General features: G+C 47.8%; 1 protein-coding gene across 1 annotated transcript; it reads left to right on the plus strand.

Annotated features, from left to right (window-relative positions):
• The first annotated feature begins 16,372 nt into the window (after positions 1-16,372).
• Positions 16,373-16,861, plus strand: RNF224 (ring finger protein 224). Its single transcript, XM_084821333.1, has one exon. It carries the CDS (start codon positions 16,394-16,396, stop codon positions 16,859-16,861), a length of 468 nt encoding a protein of 155 aa, XP_084677459.1. The 5' UTR covers positions 16,373-16,393.
• Positions 16,862-17,354: the final 493 nt, after the last annotated feature.

Consider the following 17,354-nt stretch of genomic DNA (forward strand, 5'->3'; position numbering starts at 1 on the left):
CCTCTGGGCGCAGCCGTTGTTTGTGCGCCAGCCGGGCACTACGCCTCCTTTCCACGCCCTCCATCTGGCGTCGCTCTCTGCGTCTGCGTCGTGCATCCACCAAGTCTGCTATCTGTGCTTGGTCACTCCCTGGACTGCTAACTAAACTAGGAATGCTGGTGGGAGGAATCTCCGTCAGCTGTTGGTCCTGGGAAAGAGGAGCACGCTCCTCTCCCAGGAGCGACTGCTCTTCCTCAGAATCAGAACTACTCTGGGATTCTATGGGCTCAGTGTCCACCCTCACATCAGGGGCCTACAAGGCCATCGAGTCCAACCCCCTGCTCAGTGCAGGAATCCAAGTCAGAGCATCCCTGATTGATGGCTGTCCAGCCATGGATCCAATCCATCCATGTCCATCCAGTCTTGGATGCCTCCAGTGTGGGAGAGCCCACCACCTCCCTAGGGAATGGGTTCCATTGTTGTATTGCTCTAACAATCAGGAAGCTTTTCCTGATGTTCAGCCGGAATCTGGCTTCCTGTCACTTGAGCCCATTATCCCGTGTCCTGTGCTCTGGGGTGATCGAAAAGAGCAACGCGACCAAATGCCATGTCCCAATGTGTAGTGCTGTAATCGTGGGAAAATTAGGAGGGGTTTGAAAGGCCAAGTAGGAGGTCATGCTGCCATTTCAGGTTGCCTTCTAAAAAATAAAGTCTGGCTGCACCGTTGCATAGGTGTTCACTGAACAAATGCCTCCAAAATAGTGAGGATGAGAATGGGTGAGCAACCACCCCAGTTGGTCCTCAAAGGAGGCCAGCCGCAAATCTGCCTGCAAATTTGAAATTTCCCCTCCCCACCTGAGGCCAAAAGAAAAGGTGGGCAGAAATGTTGCAGATCAGGTTCTACAGCTTTGAAGCCTCTCTCAGTGGAAAGAATGATAATACCACTAGACTGGAACAGACATAACGCTGTAGCACATGAAAACCTCAATCATTGAATAAGATAGTATAAAAGTACTCTGGAAAGAAACAGAATATTGAAGGAGAAATAGCCCCAGGACAACAGGTTGGGGAGCTAGACATAATGGTACAGAGATAAAACATGAGTGTGGATTGGCTCTGCCAAGGTTGGGTTTTCCAGCAAGGTCAACCCAGAACTGTAAGCACACATGAAGTCAGCAGAAGGATTAAGGGAGATGGGCTTAATTCCCCCACTGAATGGTGCCAAGGCTCACATCCTGCTGAGGGCTGCCAACTGACTAGAAAACCCCACCCACCCTGAGCTGCTGTTATGCCTTTAACTGCAGCTTGATGTGCAGAAGTCAGCCAGAGAAGTGCTTCACAGCCTGGAGATAAATCTTACAGTCTGCTGATTCAGCTTCAGCAGATGGCTGAAAAGTTGGAAACTCAAATCCTGCTTCAAAGTTGTATCTTTCATGACGACAGCCCAGATCTCGATTTTGCTGATGATGGAGGGTTGTTCTTTATACCCAACACTTTGTAATATTCTCAAATGTTTAATTGCTTCAAACCAACCAACCAAGTGCATAGGATCAGGGTTACCAGATCTAGTCCTTGAAAAGGCCCCTGTGCCTTTAAGAAGGGCATGTAAGGGAAAACGTTGTGCAGTGCCATTTCCCCCCCATCATACTTCTACACTGACAGAAGACGTGGCCCCTGATGGAATTTTCTCTTCTGTGCAACTTTGGAATTTACAGGAGCTCTTTCAGTGTCTGGATCAGCAACTGAAGGTGTGGTGGGAGTGGGGGAGCTTGCAGTCAGGAAATAGTAACAATAATAGAGGTACAGTGTAATTAATTACATTAAGAAAACGTATGTGCTGCAGCTCTTCAGCTATGAAGTGGTCAGAGTGGCTAACAAATCATAAGATAAAAACAACATACAATTGGAATCATAAGATAAAACACCTGAACAATAAATAAAAGAAAACAGCAGCCAGTTTTTAAAAATCCAGATCCAAGCCAGTTAGCTGATATGTTGAAAGACCTGGGCAGATAACAAGGTCTTTGCATGCACCAAAAAGACATCACTTGCTTCCCCCTCCTCTTTTCTCATCCCTTTTTCCTTTTGTGTTGTGTTTTTTTATACTGTAAGCCTGCCGCAGGCAGCGACTATCATCGTGTTTTTATTGATTGTATGCAAGCAGGTCCAAGAGTCTTGGCTGACAGGCAGGATAAAAATGCTTTAAACACACCAGTCATGCTTGGTGCTGGGCAAGGCTCACTGGGGTGACTATCCCAGATATGGGGTGTCACAATGGAAAGAGCAGGTCGAGTGAAATCTAGGCAGAATTTCAGCCTAGAAATTCTAAAACAGCCGCCGCAGCCAGTCAGACAACAAGTGGTGTGGGCCTGCTAAATAGGTTCAACTGGAAGGCCTGTCTATTTCTTATTGATGCCCCTCCCTGCCAAGAAGGCCAAGGGGAAGGATCATTATAGGCATAGAATCTCACAGAGACCCTGTTGCTGGGGCCAAGCTAGCCATAGAAGCTAAGTACACAACTCCCTGGGTTGCCAGGATTCCAGGAGCACCTCTTGGGGAAACGGAAGAGAAGAGGGATGGCTGCCTGTTTGAACGAGGCACACAGGCGCTGCTTTGTGGTGGCTCCTGCATTCCAGTGGATGAAATTGGGAGCCTTCAGTCTCTGTCAGCTGCTCAGGAACAGATGCAGCAACTGTAAAAAGGAAGATGTAAAGAGGCAGTGGGCATTCAAACTGGAAATTGGTAGCAGAACATCCTGGCCCAGTCTGCGTTGCTACTGTGATGCTGCTCAGCATCCAGTAAGAGGCAAAGGATGCAATCCTATGCATGGTTAGACAGAAAAAAGCCCTACAATTCCCAGCATGCTGGGAGCTGTAGGACCTTTTTCTGTCTAAACATGTATAGGTTTGTGTCTAAAGTGCTGATTTGGTTTGGATAGAAAAAAGCCCTATTGCAGAGTTGAGACTGCTCCGTATCCCAAACCAGACCCCCCCCCCTTTGAGCCCCATCCTCTTCCCCGCTGGGGAGGTACCACCTCCAAAACCCATTCTCCCCCCCCAGTCTTATTAAGGGTCATGGCTATTCCAAACTAGGGGTGCACATCCCCATAACCCCGGGGTAGCCAACTTGTTCAGTCGTTCAATCGTGTCCGACTCTTTGTGACCCCATGGACCACAGCACACCAGGCCTTCCTGTCCTGCGCTCTCTCCCGGAGTGTGCTCAAGTTCATATTCATTGCATCGGTGATGCTATCTAGCCTTCTCATCCTCTGCTGTCCCCTTCTCCTTTTGCCTTCAATCTTTCCCAGCATCAGGGTCTTTTCCAGGGAGTTTTCTTTTCGCATTAGGTGGCCGAAATATTTGAGCTTCAGCTTCAGTATCTGTCCTTCCAATGAGCAGTCAGGGTTGATTTCCTTTAGGATGGACTGATTTGACCTCCTTGCAATCCAGGGGACTCGTAAGAGTCTTCTCCAGCACCACAGTTCGAAAGCATCGATTCTGCAGTGCTCAGCCTTCCTTATAGTCCAGCTCTCACAGCCGTACGTTGCTACTGGGAAAACCATAGCTTTGATTAGACGGAGAAAACCATAGCTTTGATTAGACGGACCTTTGTCAGCAAGGTGATGTCTCTGCTTCTCACTATGCTGTCTAGGTTTGCCATAGCTTTCCTCCCAAGGAGCAAGTGTCTTTTAATTTCATGGCTACAGTCACCGTCTGCGGTGATCTTGGGGCCCAAGAAAATAAAATCTGTCACTGCTTCCATTTCTTCCCCTTCTGTATGCCAGGAAGTGATGGGGCCAGATGCCATGATCTTAGTTTTTTTAATGTTGAGTTTCAAACCAGCTTTTGCACTCTCCACTTTCACCCTCAACAAGAGGCTCTTTAGATCCTCTTTGCTTTCTGCCATTAGGGTGGTATCGTCTGCGTATCTGAGGTTGTTGATAATTCTCCCAGCAATCTTAATTCCAACCTGTGATTCATCCAACCTGGCGTTTCTCATGATGTACTCCGCATATAAATTAAATAAGCAGGGCGACAGTATACAGCCTTGTCGTACTCCTTTCCCAATTTTGAACCAGTGGGTTGTTCCATGTCCGGTTCTTACTTTTGCTTCTTGACCCTCGTACAGGTTTCTCAGGAGACAGGTAAATTGGTCTGGTATTTCCATCTCTTTAAGAATTTGCCACAGTTCGTTGTGATCCACACAAAGGCTTTAGCATAGTCAATGAAGCAGAAATAGATGTTTTTCTGGAATTCTCTTGCTTTCTCCAAGATCCAGCGAATGTTGGCGATTTGATCTCTAGCTCCTCTGCCTCTTCGAAACCTCACTTGTACTTCCAGTAGTTCTCGGTTCTTCCTTAACTAAAATGCTGTCAGTCCGGTCTCTCTTTCCCTCCTCCCATTTAGTGGGATTCTCTGTGTGTTTCCCCCTGACAAGGGGCCTCTCTGTTCTTGCCTGGCAGTTAAGGGGCGAGGAATGCAGTCGGAGCCACCCCTGCCCCAGTGCCGCCTGTTCGTTGGGGTTCTTCCAGGAAACGCAGGCCAACTTGGATGTGGGCCAGCCAGTGGCTCCCTCCTCCTGCAGGCATGGCCAGTGAGGGTCACTGCGCAATCGGTGTTGGCAGTGGCCCTGCGCTCTGCATTCTTCAAAGGCTTCAAACCTGTCCAGCTGCTTTCTTTCCACTTCATCCTTGACTTCGTCCCAATCAGAAAAGAAGTGATGCATGTGCTTTGTAAACAGGTATGGCCAGAGGGTAAATCTGATGCCCCCTTACACCTGGGACACGCTGCCCAGTTGAGATCTCATCCATTCCGCCTCTCTGGTTATTATTATTTATTCAAGGCCAGAATAAAACAGCAGTGCAGAATTAAACCAGCAAACTATTAAAAGAGCTCAATGCCCTCGCCAATGTTTTGCTTTACTGCTTTGGAAACAGGACAGACGTAGGCTGGTGCTGCCTCGATTACAAGAATAATGACGCTAGGCCAACTTCTCTAGTGAGGGAGTGCCAAAGCTAGGGTGTCGCCACAGAGAAGGCCCCCTCCCCTTCTCTTTCTCTCCAATAGCCACCCATCTAAATCCCAGTAGTGGAGGACTCCCAAGCAGAGTGTTAGACAATGGCTGTTGCTTCTTGAGGAGTGTCTCAACATTTATTCCAGTTAGCTTTTGGTCAATCTCCTCGAATTTTACTGTTCTATCCATATTTTAATTTGATTTATTTTATTTAAAATATTTCTAGGTCACCTTTCAGGACAGGAGCCCTCCCAAGGTGGCATACAACAGTAAAGTGCATATAATAAAATGCAGATACAGTCAGGGCCAGAAATATCAGAAGAAGGGTAACTGTTTGGCAGTTGGCCTCTGCACGCCACCCCACTGAAGTTGAAAGGAAACACACCCAGATGGGAGCGAAGTCGGGACTTTCAGCTGTAATTCAAGGGGTTTGACAAAAGTGGGGCACTAACCATTCAGGAAGGACAGCCAGTGGCATACACACACACCCATCGTTGGTGGCCCATAAGTATTGGGACAGACCAACATCATTTCAAACTTAAGGATCGCCTTTAATACTTGGATGAAAATCCTCTGCAGTCAATGACTGCCTGAAGTCTGGAACCCATGGACATGACCCAATGCTGAGTGTCCTCCCTCGAGATGCTTTGCCAGGCCTTTACTGCAGCTTGCCTTCAGCTGCTGCTTGTTTGTGGGTCTTTCTGCCTTCAGTCTTGTCTTCAGTAAGTGAAATGCATGCTCTTTTATTTTTATTTTATTATTAAATTTATTAATCACCCATCTGGCTGGTCACTCAGCTACTCTGGGCGATGTACAGCGTACAATGAAACAGTTTAAACCAATAAAATTCTACAGTAAAAACATTTTCTAAAATACCCTAACCCACCCCAAATGCCTGCCTGAACAACCACATTTTTAATGCACGACGGAAGCTCATTAAAGAGCGGGCATGGCGGAGTTCCCTAGGGAGGGAGTTCCACAGAGTGGGGGCCACCACAGAAAAGGCCCTCTCCCTCGTCCCTACCAGTCTAGCTGTCCTGGCTGATGGGACAGAGAGAAGGCCATCCGAGGCTGATCTTGTTAAGCGGCCTGTCTGGTGTTGCTGGAGGCGCTCCTTAAGATATTTGGGTGATCTTTGGGCGGAGATCAGGTGACTGACTTGGCCATTGCAGAACATCCCACTTCTTTGCCTGGAGAAACTCTTGGGTACCTTTTGCTGTACGTTTTGGGTCATTATCCATCTGCAACATGAAGCGGCGTCCTATCAGTTTGGCAGCATTCAGCAGATTCTGAGCAGAAAGTATAGCCCTATACACTTCAGAATTCATCCTGCTGCTTTTATCAGCAGTCAGGTCATCAATAAACACCAGTGACCCAGTTCCATTGGCAGCCATACATGCCCATGCCATAGCACTGCCTCCATGTTTGACAGGTGATGTGATATGCTTTGGATCATGAGCTGTTCCTTTCCTTCTCCATACTTTTCTCTTCCCATCACTCTGGTACAAGTTAATCTTGGTTTCATCAGTCCAAAGAATCTTATTCCAGAACTGGGCAGGCTTTTTTAGGTGTTTGCTGGCAAAGGCTAACCTGGCCTGTCTGTTCTTGAGCGTTACCAGTGGTTTGCACTTTGTTGTGAAGCCTCTGTATTTACATTCATGAAGCCGTCTCTTGACTGTAGATGTTGACAATGACATGCCTACCGCCGTAAGAACGTTCTTGACCTGGCTTGATGTTGTGAAAGGGTTCCTCTTCACCATGAGCAGAATTCTGCGGTCATCCACTTTAGTTGTCTTCCTTGGTCTTCCAGGCCTTTTGCTGTTGCTGAGCTTGCCAGTCAATTCCTTCCTTTTCAGGATGTTCCAAACTGTTGTGTTGGCCACTCCCAATATTTTTGCTAACTCTCTGATGGGCTTATTTTTGTTTCCTCAGCCTAATGATGGCCTCCTTCACTCGCATGGACACCTCTTTGGACCTCACATTGAGAGTTCCAGTGAACAGCTACCAAATGCAAATGTAACACTCAGAACCACCTCCAGGCCTTTTATCTGCTTGATGGGTCATGGGGTACCCAGGAAACAGGCCACACCTGGCCATGCAGCTGCTTGTCAGCCATTCGTTCCATTACTTATGAGCCAGCAACGATGGGTGTGTGTGTATGCCACTGGCTGTCCTTCCTGAATGGTTAGTGCCCCGCTTTTGTCAACCCCCTTGAATTACAGCTGGAAGTCCTGACTTCACTCCCATCTAGGTGTGTTTCCTTTCAACTTCAATGTGGTGGTGTACAGAGGCCAACTGCCAAAACAGTTATCCTTGTTCCAATATTTCTGGCCCTGACTGTAATAAAAGATGCAGTAATAAAAACCACAATGTTTAAAATAAAACCCCAAACAAACACCAGTATAAGAGCAAAGCCTACAACACAATTGCAGCTCTAATCCAGTCTGATAAAACATCGTCAGGGGAGGGCCAGAATAAAGTTGTATATTTTCAGGACCTTCTTAAAAGCCTGCAATGACAGAGCCTGGAGGATGGCAACTTATTCTAGAGGTGTGGGGCCACTGCGGAAAAGGCCCTGTCTCTTATACGCACCCACCTATCTGCTCTCACAGGTGGAAGAGTGAGAAGGGCCTCTCTCTTGCTGATCTTAAAGTGCAGGCAGGCTCCCTTCTTGCTGTGATGTGGTGTCTTATTATTTTGACTGTAAGCTTTCCAAGGAGGGCCACGTTCATTTTACTATTACATATGTGCCTAATTACATTTAGGAAACAATTGGATTTATTATGACATAGACAGATGTGCAGAACCTCTTTCATCCGGAGGACCGAATTCTGTATCGGAGAAGCTCTGAAGGGCCAAATTCCAGTGGTGGGTGGTGCCAGAGGCAAAAGAGACGGGGCTAGGCTACAAGATGTCAGCATGTTGCAGTTCAAACCTCTTAGTGCCAGTAGCTCAGCCACCGGAGGGGCATTTTAGCCTTTTAGGATGAGGAAGAAGCTGCACAAAAACTGGGGAACCACCCTGCGATCTGTGGTTGGGGCCAAGGGGTGGGGCCAAGGGGAGGGGCGTGGCCATCTGGGGACCCCAGGGGGTGTGGATTTGCCCCTGTGGCTTAGCACTCTGCACCTCCGACATAGGGTGCTGCATTTGCCGAGCATCGTCTTCACAGATTAATGCCCAGCAGTGGCTCTCCAAGGTCCAAAGAGAGGCATTTTCCCCAGCTCTACCAGAAGAAGCCATGGGTTGAACCTGGGGCCTCTGGCATGCAAAAGAGATGCTCCGCCCACTGAGCTCCTACACATCCCTTATTTATTTATTTATTTATTTATTTATTTATTAAATTTCTTAATCGCTCATCTGGCCGGTCACCCGGCCACTCTGGGTGATGTACAACAGTACAGTTTAAAACAGTAAACATTAAAACATTGTCTAAAAATACCCTAACCCACCCCAAATGCCTGCCTGAACAGCCAAGTTTTCAATGTGTGGCGCGGCAGAAGCTAATTAAAGAGGGGGCATGGCGGAGTTCCTTAGGGAGGGAGTTCCACAGAGAGAGGGCCACCACAGAGAAGGCCCTCTCCCTCATCCTCACCAGCCTAGCCGTCCTGGCTGATGGGTCAGAGAGAAGGCCATTCGAGGCTGATCTTGTTGAGCAGCCTGTCTGGTGTTGCTGGAGGTGCTCCTTGAGATAGGCTGGGCCAGAACCGTATAGGGTTTTAAAGGTCAAAACCAACACCTTGAATTTGGCCTGGAAAACAGCTGGTAGCCAGTGCAACTCCTTCAGCACCAGAGTGATATGATCTTGCTGGCGGTTGCCTTTAACCAGGCAAGCTGCTGCGTTCTGCACCAGCTGCAGCTTCTGAACTGTCTTCAAGGGTAACCCCACGTAGAGTGCAGTACAGTAGTATAGTGTAGTATAGTATAGCCTGGTATAGTCTGTTCTGATTGGTGGCCATTCTCTGGGGTCTCGGGCGGGCAGGGCAGGCATTAACTGGAGATGGCGCTGGGCATCGAACACTCCTGCTTGCAAAGCAACTGCTGGTGACTGAGCCATGGGCAGTCTCTGAATTATTGCAGAGGTACAGAAGTATTATTTTAGGCTTTGTGTTCATCGGGGTCCTGTATTATTTATTTCACAATGAGCTTACAGCAATTAATAAATACAGTATGTCAAACAATAACACTAGTATATTAACAATGAAAACTGCAGCAACCAAAACATGCGGCCAAATAAAACCATTGATAAAAGGCTGAGTGGAATTTAAAATGTTTAAAATCTGCTTAAAAGCCACCATGCACACCTCTCGGGAAAAGGAATTCCAAAGAGGTGAGCCCCCACTCTCCCTCTCTTTATATACCCTCCTCCCTCAAAACCGAAAGTAGTGCTTCAAACCTGACAAATTAGAATTACAGGGGAATTGAAACAGAAGCTTAACCAGGGAAATGAAACTCCTCCTCTCAGGCTTCCTCGTGCCCAGCAGAAAACTCCAGGCCTCTCAGCCTGACCTTTTCCGCCTTTGCCTCTGTAGGACTCAAAGCGTCACGCAGCTCCATGCCAGCAGCGTGAGGACAAGAGTGGGCCACAGCTGGTGAACCAGCCGAACGGGGCCCTTGTGCCCCAAGTCCTCCTCTGCCCTCCTTCCGCTCTTTGGCATGTTTTCTCTTCAGGTGTTCACCAGCTGGTGAACCTACTCCACTTTTTGCCCTTCTCCTTTTAAAAATTGCAGACAGCTGTGCAATGAAGCTGAAACAAATCTGCAGAACTGCCAAGATCTTAAATTGTGGGATTTCAGATCCAGAATTTGCATTTGGGATATTGAAAAATCCTTCAGCTCAAAATATGTGGTGCTTCTCCTATCAAAGTGGCCTGTCCTGTCCACACCTGCCCAGCCCCAGGAAGACTATATCCTCAGGTGTTCCCAGACCACTCCACAGTAGGGTGGCCACTTATGCGTCTCCAAAAAAGAGGACACACAAAACCCTGTGCTAATTTATAAATTAGCATTCATAAAATGCTAATTTGTTTAGATGCAGATTTAGAAATAATAACTGTAATATAATATATCATACATATAATATATAAAATAATATATAAAACATCCCACCCTACTCATTGGAGCCTTAATGACTGACAACCTTATTGATTAAAATAGTTTTATTTTATTTAGTGGAGGCTGGTGGCTCCGGTGTCAGTGGGGCGGTGAATCTGCTCCAGGTTTCAGTAAGAACCAGTCAGCACTCTAGAGGAGCTATCTGGATAGCCACCAGCCTCCACTGGTTTTATTTTAAAGTCCTTCATATCTACATGTGCCTTTAGCAACAGAGACACTCTGGACGCCATTTACACCCTCACTTTAACTGGTGTGGTGTGACATGGCCTAAGATAAGTGACAATATCAGTGCTACCTGAGGCTGTTAATCAGCTGTATCTTCTATTGGTTTTGTCGCAGAATTGAGATCCAAGCACTCCATGAAAAGCATTTCCTTTCCTGCTTTTCTGCTACATAAGCTCTAGGTGGCACTGTACTATAGTGGAATAGCACAAATACATAAGTGGAAATAGTGTTTCCTTTTGCTTTTTCAATTAAATATCACATTTTCCCTGTTCTAAAAGAACTCATGGAGACTTTAGACACAGACGCAAAACTGGAGGGTCACGATGCTATCTAAAGAATCCATAAAGAACCGTGAGGTGGGAATGACCAGCACACGATAAATGCCTCATGTAGATAGGTCCATAGTCAGGTTTTGGAGAGAAGGAAGGATAAAGACAGGGGAAAAGAGAGAAGGAGAAAGAAATGAACCAATAATTCAAGACTCAGGCAAAGGAAAATAGTGGTTTACTAGGTGTAGATCTGTATAGAGTCTCCGCTTGGATCTCCAGTTTCTACTGGTTGCCCACTGTGTGAACAGAATGTTCAACTAGATGGACCTTTGGTCTGATCCAAGATCAGGGCTTTTCCTGCCTTTTTATTGTAGCTGCTTGTGCTGCTGAAGAGGCAAGCTGATTTTGAATTGGGTGAGAGGCAGCTTGCTTGTTCTGCTGATGGTGGGTCTTTTTTGTTTGTTTTCTTTTTGTTTGTAAAGTTATTCAGGATTTGTTTCAAATGAGGAGCGGTATATAAATATTATTAATAGATAATAAATAAATAATAAATTTCTGCTCTTCAGCATTTTCATCAATATTTGCATTGTTGTCTCAGGAACCACATAAAAGTTCACCAGGATTCACTGGCAGTCTCATGCCACAGTTTGCAGATCACAGCTCTTCAGATGTCAAAAGCTGGCAGTCCAGGGATGTACACAGTGCACTGCAAGGCCCTTGCCTGGAGGGTCATATCATCTTGTAGCCCAGCTACTGCAAATATAAACCGGTTCCAGTCCCATTTAACTTTCATGGCACCTGGGAACCCTCCTCCAGATGAGGATCACTGAGAAGTGCAGTTCTGTGAAAGGGCCAGGAGCTTTGAGTGAAGAAGTCCTGGCAACTGGGCAAATGGCAGCTCCCAGCTTTCTAGGAGGGAGCCTGGGGTGGGTGCGCCGTTTTGAAACTGGTTTCAAAGTGGTGTGTATTCGTCACGATGTGATGAGATGCCCAGCTGCAGACAAGGAGAGAGAGGTCAGTGGAAGGTAGGTCCCAGGTTCAGACCCCAGCAACATCTCCCAGAAGGGCTAGGAACCCTTCCTAGAAACCCTGGAGAGAGAGCCACTGCTGCCAGTCAGTGTCAGCAAAACTGGGCAAGATGGACCAAGGTTCCGACTCAGTCTAAGGCAGCTTCCTACATTACAGTGTGCAGTGGAGATGGATCAGGGAAGGACTCCGGGAGCTGGCAAGTAAATGGAGCTCTGATTAGGGGAAGATGCAGGGCTTTGTTTGAAATCCTAGGTGTATAGGACTGTCTGCTATGCCGGCAGAAGCCCAACAGCCTCTGACTGCTTGAAGAAGGCTCCTTTCACTCTCGGGGTCTGGGGCGCTGCCGGAAAGAGCTGGCTATTATGCTCTGCCCAGGAAGACATATCGGCGGGCAGGCGGAGAGCATGTTATTGTGTTTCTGAGGCTACTGTCAGCTGGGGCAACAGTAACTCTATCTCACTAGGCTGGCTTCCTCGTGGCCGATACAATACCGCCACTGTGTCTGAAACGTGACCCTCCTATAATTACCAGAGTGAGAAGCCGGCGGCGGGCTTATGGGAGACGCATCAAGAAGCCAACCCGAGGCTGCCAGCCTCCACTGGTTGGTCACGAGGGACCCTTGCAGACCCCAAGCGGAATTGTGGCTTGTTCTCTGTTTGTTTGTTTTGTCCTGGGCACGTAAGGATGCAGCCACCACAGGAAATGTAAGTTTTTCCCCATAAGGTATTTGCATGCAGGTTGCTATGGCAACAGGGCTGGGTGGTATTCTAGGTGGCAAGTGCCCAACCGGCGCTGGGGTGTCCCCTTGCCCCAGCACAGTCACGGAGACTGCTGAGCTCTTCCTGCGTTTTGCTGCCGGTAATGAATGGAAGCTCTTGCAGGCAAAAGTGCTCCACACGCTGGTGGCCCACTAACATCGGAGCAAGCGACTGCTGACCGGGTTGCCAGAAGCATCTGGCTGGCTGTGTTAAATGAGCTTCTTTGCCTGACTCAGTAACATACCTTTTATGTCTTCAGTTTAATGGAGCCCCTGAAGCTGAGCAGCTAGATCAGGGATACAGGCCTGTTCCATCTCCAAAGGGTCCGTTGTGCCAAAACTGAGCTGCTCAGCAGCTTGACTTCAAGTTCTTACAAGCAAACTACAGGGAAGGACTGTAGTTCGGTGGCGCAGAGGATATACAAAAGGTCCCAGCTTCGGGGTTGGCTCCAAGTTGGGGGGCGGGGGCTCATGCCCTCCTTCTTTGTCTGTGGCCCTCTCCTACATGCAGGAACCTGGTGGGCTTCTCTGGCAGCAACAGCAGTGCCCTGATCAGCATCAGCAGCTCATTGAATCATAGGGTTGGAAGGGGCCTACAAGCCCATTGAGTCCAGCCCCCTGCTCAACGCAGGAAGTCTGATTCCCAGGCGGTCTCCCATCCAAGAACGAACCAGGGCTGACCCTGCTTAGCTTCTGAGATCAGACGAGATCAGGCGCATCCAGCCCTTTCCTCATTCATTAAATCTGAGTGCCATCTTTAATTTTTCTAATGTTGTGTTTTTAATGTATTTGTTTTATTATTGTTTTAATGAAGTTTTTATTTTAAATTTTGATGTTATTATTGTCAGCCACATTGAGAACCATTTCCTTGGTAGAAAGGCAGGGTATAAATCAATCAAATAAATTATTTCCCACAATGCCCTGGAGCAGCACTACATCAGGGGCATTCTGGCAATTTAAAATGGCAGCTCTGAGTCCCAGCCTACTGGGCTGATCTGAGTCCCAGATTTATTCATTTTTAAGGGTGGCTGTGACGTATCACTCTTCCCCCACTTGTGATTATTATAACCTCACCACTCCTCATAAATATTTTGACAACACCAAGTACTGATTCTAGCTCCAGAATGTCAGTACCCCTATATTCTCTCAGACAGGGGTGATCCGGTAGACAGTGTTTACTTGGACTTCCAACAGGCTTCTGACAAAGTCTCTCACCAAAGACTGCAAATGTAGCAGTCATGGAATAAGAGAGGTCCTCTTATGGATCAGTAACTGGTTAAAGAACAGAAAGCAGGGAGTAGGAACAAATGATAACTTCTCCTAATGGAGGGAAGTAAACAGTGGGGTCCCACAGGGATCTGTATTGGGACCAATGCTTTTCAACCTGTTCATAAATGATCTGGAACTAGGAGTGAGCAGTGAAGTAGGCAAGTTTGCGGATGGCACCAAATTATTTAGGGTGGTTAAAACAAAAAGGGATTGTGAGGAGCTCCAAAAGGATCTCTCCAAACTGGGAGAATGGGTATCCAAATGGCAAATGCGGTTCAATGTAAGCAAGTGTAAAGTGATGCACGTTGGGGCAAAAAATCCCAACTTCAAGTATAGCCTGATGGGATCTGAGCTGGCGGTGACCAACCAGGAAAGAGATCTTGGGGTTGTGGTGGACAGGTCGATGAAGATGTCAACCCAGTGTGCAGCTGCTGTAAAAAAGGCAAACTCCATGTTAGGCATAATTAGAAAAGGAACTGAGAATAAAACTTCCAATATCACACTGCCCTTATACAAAAATTTGGTGTGACCACATTTGGAATACTGTGTACAGTTTTGTCACTGCACCTAAAAAAGGATATTGTAGAGCTGGAAAAGGTGCAGAAAAGGGCAACTAAATTGATCAAGGGGCTGGAGCATCCCCCCTATGAGGGAAAGTTACAATAGGTGGGATTGTTTAGCTTGGAAAAAAGGAGGCTAAGGGGAGACATGATAGAGGTCTACCAGATTATGTATGGTGTGGAGAATGTGGATACTGGATAGGGAGACATTTTTCTCCCTCTCTCAAAATACTAGAACCCGGGGTCATCCTATGAAGCTGATTGGTGGATGATTCAGAACAGATGAAAGGAAGTACTTCTTCACACAGCACACGTGAAGTGACTACGGAATTCACTACCACAGAATGTAGTGATGGCCACCAATTTGGATGGTTTTAAAGGCGGGTTGGACAAATTCCTGCAGGAAAAGGCTATCAGTGGCTACTAGTCTTGATGACTATGTGCTACCTCCAGTACCAGAGGCAGTGAGCCTATGTGCACCAGTTGCTGGGGAACATAGGCGGGAGGGTGCTGTTGTGCTCATGCGCTGCTTGTGGGTTCCTAGTTGACAGCTGGTTGGCCGCTGTGTGAACAGAATGGTGGACTAGATGGATGGGTAATTTGATAGCTCAGTATATGATAGCGCTCTTCAAGTACTTGAATGATTGTCACAGGGAGGAAGGCCAGGATCTCTCCTCGATCATCCAAGAGTGCAGGACATGGAATAATCGGCTCAAGTGACAGGAAGCCAGATTCCGGCTGAACATCAGAAAAACCTTCCTGACTATTACAGCAATACGACAATGGAACCAATTACCTAGGGAGGCGGTGGGCTCTCCCACACTGGAGGCCTTCAAGATGAGTTTGGACAGCCATCTGTCAGGGATGCTCTGACTTGGATTCCTGCCTTGAGCAGGGGGTTGGACTTGATGGTCTTACAGACCATCTTCCAACCCTACTATTCTATGATTCTGTCTGCGATCTATTTAAAAATGGAACAAAGGGCATTTAGTGCAGGAGGGTCACAGCAGGGTCACAGCATCATGTAAAGAGCCCGCAAACTTCCATGAAGGGACAGTCTCCATGGCAGGATAAAGCTCTGTGTGATGAAGCGCAATGCGCTATCAAATTACCCCATTGTATTCCGCTTCAATTTCCTCCATGAAAAGAGTTAAAGCAGCAAGGAGAGGAGTGAGATCAATGAAAGATAATGGAAGACTCAGCTATGGGGGAGAAGGAGGGGGGAAAGGAAGCACGTGAAAAAGGGAGTTGTTGTGGTCCTGCATTGAAAACAGAAGCAGAAAGCCCCATTTTAAATGCAGGATTTTAGGCCGGTGTAGAGATGCCCCCTGACTCCCCCACTAAAGAAAGTCACATTGTGTAGCTTGGGGTTCCACAACCTTTTTTGACTTGTGGGCACATTTGGGAATTTAAGAAGCTGCTGTGGGCACCACCACAAAATGGCTCCTATGGAAGATGAGGCTAGTTATATAAGGGCTGCCATGGGGCCTGGCTAGACAAAAATGAGCTAAAGAGGTGGGGTGGTGGGGAGACAAATAGTGAGGCTAGAGGCAGGGAGGGAGGCGGAAATAGAAAGGTAAAGGGGTAGAAAGAGCAAGGCTAGAGGATAGACAGGGAGAGAAAGGAAAGTACCCTAACATTTCCCAAGGTTTTTATTTCAAACAGTTTTTTCTTAAGGGGTCAGGGACCGGCGAGCTTCATGGGCGCCATTGGAGGCCCTCCTTGGACACCACATTAGGGACCCCTGGTGTAGCTATTCTGTCTTTTCTTTAACAGATTTTTTGTGGAAAGAAAAAAGGCAGAAGAAGCTGTGTGAAAACATAGAGGATTAGAAGGGAAAGACGATGATGTCTTGACACGCCGTAAAATTCTGTGAGTGAGGCAGATTGATTGCATAACAACAGCCTCACCTGGAAGCACCCCTTAGGATTCCTAAGCACTGGCCTCTGTCCACACCCTGGCTGGCAGGGCCTGGGCAGCTCTCTTAGAACTGACCATGGAGGCTTTAACTGGTTGCCACACTTGAAACTGGCCATGCTGGCTGGGGGAAGTTGGGAGTTATCATCCCACCAGGTTTGGAAATGCTGGTCCATGACTTAGCACTGAACAGCATCTCTCTTTGGTTCTCTTCCCACCAGGATGCCTCAGACTCCAGGGGCTGAAGGCAGCCAGGCCGCAGATATGAGGCTGGAGTTCCAGTCCCTGATCCCAACTGCTCACAGCAGTCACAAGATCGACTGCATCATCTGCTATTGCTCCTACGACCTCTCGGCTCGCCTGCCCCGCCGTCTCTACTGCGGCCACACATTCTGCCAGGCCTGCATCAGGCGCCTCAACATGGTGGCCAACGAGCAGTGGTGGATTCCATGTCCGCAGTGCCGCCAAAACACGCCCACCCCACGTGGAGGGGTGACAATGCTCGACCTGGATCTAACGGCCTTTTTAGCAGTCAAGTCAGAGAAAGTGCATCTGCGGGCGGTGGGCAAAACGGAGCCTGATCCAGCCTCAAAAGTGCCCACCAAAGAGAAGCCAATCATGCAGCAGCCCACAGGCCTTTGCCAGGAGACATTGCCACGGCCATATTTCCCACAGAACAGCTGCTGTGGCCACTGCCTGTGTTGTGGGACCACCACAGCTTTTCAGGGCTGACCCAGCTTTCAGCCTGGGTGGTGGGGCTGGACAGCCCCCTTAGAACTGGAAATGGAGGCTTCGGCCTGTTGCTGAACTTGAAATCCCTAGGATTTTCAGAAAGCAGCCCATGTTTTGTTGCCATTTTGCAAGACCTCCCTAGCTCTGAATGGCTCCTAGCCGGTTGCCATTTTGCAAGACCTCCCTAGCTCTGAATGGCTCCTAGCCGGTTGCCATTTTGCAAGACCTCCCTAGCTCTGAATGGCTCCTAGCCGGTCTCCTTATTGGCTGCGAGCAGCATATAAATCCTTCCCGGTCAGGTCATGCCCCGTTTCTGAATGTTGTCTTGGTGATGGCAGACGGCAAGTGAAGACTACTCTGATATTGTGTACTTGGCCATTCACCCTCCACTTGTTTTCTCTTGCTCACTCCTTGATTTTCAGTGGCCTTCCTTTGTGGATTTGGACTTTGGCTACTGGTGGTGTGAGCCACAGAACACAGGCATTTCTACACC

This window comes from Heloderma suspectum, chromosome 14 (genome assembly GCF_057233095.1).
Source record: "Heloderma suspectum isolate Gila_16-S chromosome 14, 16-S_ref, whole genome shotgun sequence".
Taxonomy (NCBI): Eukaryota; Metazoa; Chordata; class Lepidosauria; order Squamata; family Helodermatidae; genus Heloderma; species Heloderma suspectum.

Bases quoted from the DNA above. Each gene is read 5' to 3' on its own strand.
- RNF224 (XM_084821333.1), top strand. From the start codon at position 16,394: ATGAGGCTGGAGTTCCAGTCCCTGATCCCAACTGCTCACAGCAGTCAC.